Source organism: Cladophialophora bantiana (genome assembly GCF_000835475.1).
Source record: "Cladophialophora bantiana CBS 173.52 unplaced genomic scaffold supercont1.12, whole genome shotgun sequence".
NCBI classification, from domain to species: domain Eukaryota; kingdom Fungi; phylum Ascomycota; class Eurotiomycetes; order Chaetothyriales; family Herpotrichiellaceae; genus Cladophialophora; species Cladophialophora bantiana.
In genome coordinates, this window is record NW_015971586.1 from 1,229,733 (window position 1) to 1,232,986 (window position 3,254).

Genomic DNA, 3,254 nt, shown 5'->3' on the forward strand with positions numbered 1-3,254 from the left:
ATGCAGATCCTGGTTTCTAATACCTCCCCAGCTGCGAGACGTGGCGACACGGGAGTCCACCTCGCAATCAGGCAAGATTACCCATTTGATGGCGCCCCACCCGGGGACCCTATCGTCAGAATCCAGATCGCCTTCTATGGATTTGCAGAAAAATTGGATAACGAGATCGAATACCTCGCCAAAGCCGCGATGGGCGACTTGCAAACTCGTGTCCCGCACAGCGTGAACTGGCCACCCGGAATGATGGCGTTGGCACTTGAACACGAATTAGGCCCCGTCGTGGAACAGAGAGCACGAACGGTCTTCCCCTCGTTCGCCATGCCGGAGATTTCTCTCGAAAGGGAAATTGCGCTTGAATCAATGACGTGCTACTATGAGGAACACTATCCGTCTTCCGCTAAGCCAAGGTCAGGGCCAGAACGCCAGCGGGAAGAAGATAATACCTGGTCCAGCCATTCCATCAGACTTTCAACACCTCGGCCATGACCTCGATCGACGCATTTTAAGGTCGCGGGCCCTACCGGATTCAAGCAGCTCCTGCAACTTCGCTTTCTGAGGAGAGTACCGGTTGCAACCGCCGGAAGCCAGCAGCCCCACGCCCATGAAACGTCCCCGCCCTCATGCACTGTGTTGGCCTTCTGAACGTGTCTCCGAACGTCTCCTTGCGCCGATAGGATCAAAGTACGATGCTAATTTGCAGATTGAGATGGTTTTTGGACGACCAGGGCATTGTCTGCAGATTTGTCTGCAGATTCGCGACGGGCACCACGTTCGATGACGGCAAAGAAGGGCGGATCATTTCCATTTCATTTGACCCGAGCTATACTTTGGGAGATCGAGTGAAGCCGATGGCGAACCTTCTGCGAGAGTGGATCTAGATCTGGAGGAGGGGATTGAGATGGATAACTTCTTTGACTTCGACAATTATCACAGTGACGGTAGGAATACTGGGCTGGGAAAGGAATCCCTAGAGCGGCACGACAGTGTGGGTACAATGGTCGGACAAGTGCCGGCGACGCGAAACAGGGTATTGTCAATTTGGCGTGAAAATGTTCAGTACCTCCGGGTCGGAAAGTGCATCCGATGCTGAAGGGCTGACGAAAACCTACCCAAAGACGACTCGAAAGATTTGATTCTTAATTGTGATGCGGTGTGTATGTATAAACAGGGAAGAGTAATGATTTTGGTAGCACTTGTGAAGCGTGATGCTAGTGACATTCAAGAGATTTTACATTAATATGTCTAGCGATCCTCGATCCGCAAGAGGCCGTCCTTCTAGTATTTCATCTACAATTCCTACTACTATGGTGAAGGCCAAGAAGCATGCTCTACCTATTTGTCTCAGTTATTATCTTGGTTTAAACAGTTTCACCGAATCCGGAGACATCTCCTTCCTCCGACAATAGATGCCTTCAATGATCAAAACCACCTGGCGAATGCGCCAACGATTTGCTCTAGCATGAACGGGTTTCCAATTTAGCCCGAAGCTTGTGGGATGATATCGAGGTTTGAGGGAGATGCAGGAGAGTTTTCTTATCCCCGATGGTGGTAAGTCGATCTGCCGAATAGAAAGGATGCACACGAGACGTCACGTCTGCCTGGGAAAGTCAAGGCCCCCAGTGAGGCAAGTTTGTGACTCAACAAGCCAGAAGCCACAAGTAAGTACCTCAGCCTGGTGGCCTCAAGGACGGATCTCGAAAATCAAAACTCTAAATCTACTCCGCTCGTACTCGAGGTATTGACTGTCCGACCACGAACACGGGGTAAAACAAAGGAGTTTCTAGCTACGGAACACTCCGCACGGTCTTGCTCCTCCTCTGTACGGAGTATATAAGGTCTCTCCTTCTGCCTACTTACCTACAAACTTACCTCTTGATCTACCAGTATTAAACCTACCTAGGACTCCACCTCCATATCCTACCTCCCATAGTCTCCAGTCTCTAGTCTACAACAAGACCATGTCTTCATTAACAGTTCACCACCTTCACATCTCGCAGTCTGAGCGAATCGTCTGGCTCTGCGAGGAACTAGGGATTCACTACGCTTTGAAGACGTACACGCGCAGCCCGATCTTCGCGCCGGCGGACCTAGCTGCTTTGACGCCGCAGCGGTCCGCGCCGGTGATCACGACCGCCAACGCCGTGACAGGCGTCGAGTTCAATATGTCCGAGTCCGGCGCCATCGCCGAGTACATCAACAGCATATTCGGACACAATCGACTCTCGCTCGCGCCCACGCACGAGAACTACCCGGACTACGTGTTCTGGTTCCACTTCGCCAACGCGAGCCTGGGGTCGGCGTTCTTCCGCAAGATGAACGCCGCGCTACTCCAACCGGCGGCCGACAACGCCTTCGCAAAGGCCATAGGCGCGGGACTTCACAAGCACCTCGCCGCCGTGGACGCGCGGCTCGCGCACACCGGTACATATCTGGCGGGTGAGCTGTTCACGCTTGCGGACGTCATGACCGTCTGGTCCCTCACCACGGGCCGCCAGTGGCATCCCACTGATCTCTCGGCGTATCCGGCCATCCTGGCGTACTTGCAGCGCATTACTGCGCGGGAGGGGTACCGGAGGGCGATGGACAAGGCTGAGCCAGGCCTGGATTGGCGGCAGGCGCTGACGGCCCGGGGCCCGGAGGTGTTCCCTGCGTACCGCAATCTGTTGGACCAGATGGGGATCGATGTTGCACAACTGAAGAACTGAGTCGAGTCCATGTCCATGTCCATGCCACCTAAATCAGAAATTGAATCAAAAAGAAAATGAGCCGATCCAGGCCAAACCCAACCAAACGCGCCCAAACTGAATCGAATCAGCTTGAACCAGATTAAATCGAACGGCACAAACGATTTATTTACTTTTTCACATCAGCGAGCATACTACAATATTCCCGATTTTCGGTACCAAAACCAGTGGAGTGCGGAACACAAAGGCACGGAGCACGTACATAATATATATATAATGTCCCCGAACAGTCGACGCCCACGACCTTTTCGCTGACTCATCCCCCGCCGCTTTGCTCTCCCGCTAACGACTATTTAGTCGATTCGCTCCCTCGTCTGCTCCCTTCTCCTCCCTTCCTCTCTGTTACGCTCCCCTTCCGCTCCCTCCTACTCCCTCACGGCTCTGGCCCGCTCCTACCGTACTCCCTCGCGTGCCGGTGAGGCTTTCGTTCGGGCTTCAGTCTCCATAGACGCCCACGTCGCGTATATTGAGCGTTGTAATAACTTTATCTAATTATATCGATGGTGGTCC

At 53.2% G+C, this 3,254-nt stretch overlaps 2 protein-coding genes across 2 annotated transcripts; both read left to right on the forward strand.

Moving 5' to 3' along the window:
- Positions 1-486, forward strand: Z519_08359 (uncharacterized protein; the record flags this gene model as incomplete). The annotated part of the gene is made up of 1 exon (XM_016766087.1): positions 1-486. One exon carries the CDS (start codon positions 1-3, stop codon positions 484-486), a length of 486 nt encoding a protein of 161 aa, XP_016618132.1.
- A 1,472-nt stretch (positions 487-1,958) lies between these two features.
- Positions 1,959-2,705, forward strand: Z519_08360 (uncharacterized protein; the record flags this gene model as incomplete). The annotated part of the gene is made up of 1 exon (XM_016766088.1): positions 1,959-2,705. The coding sequence occupies one exon, from the start codon at positions 1,959-1,961 to the stop codon at positions 2,703-2,705; it is 747 nt and encodes a 248-aa protein (XP_016618133.1).
- Positions 2,706-3,254: the final 549 nt, after the last annotated feature.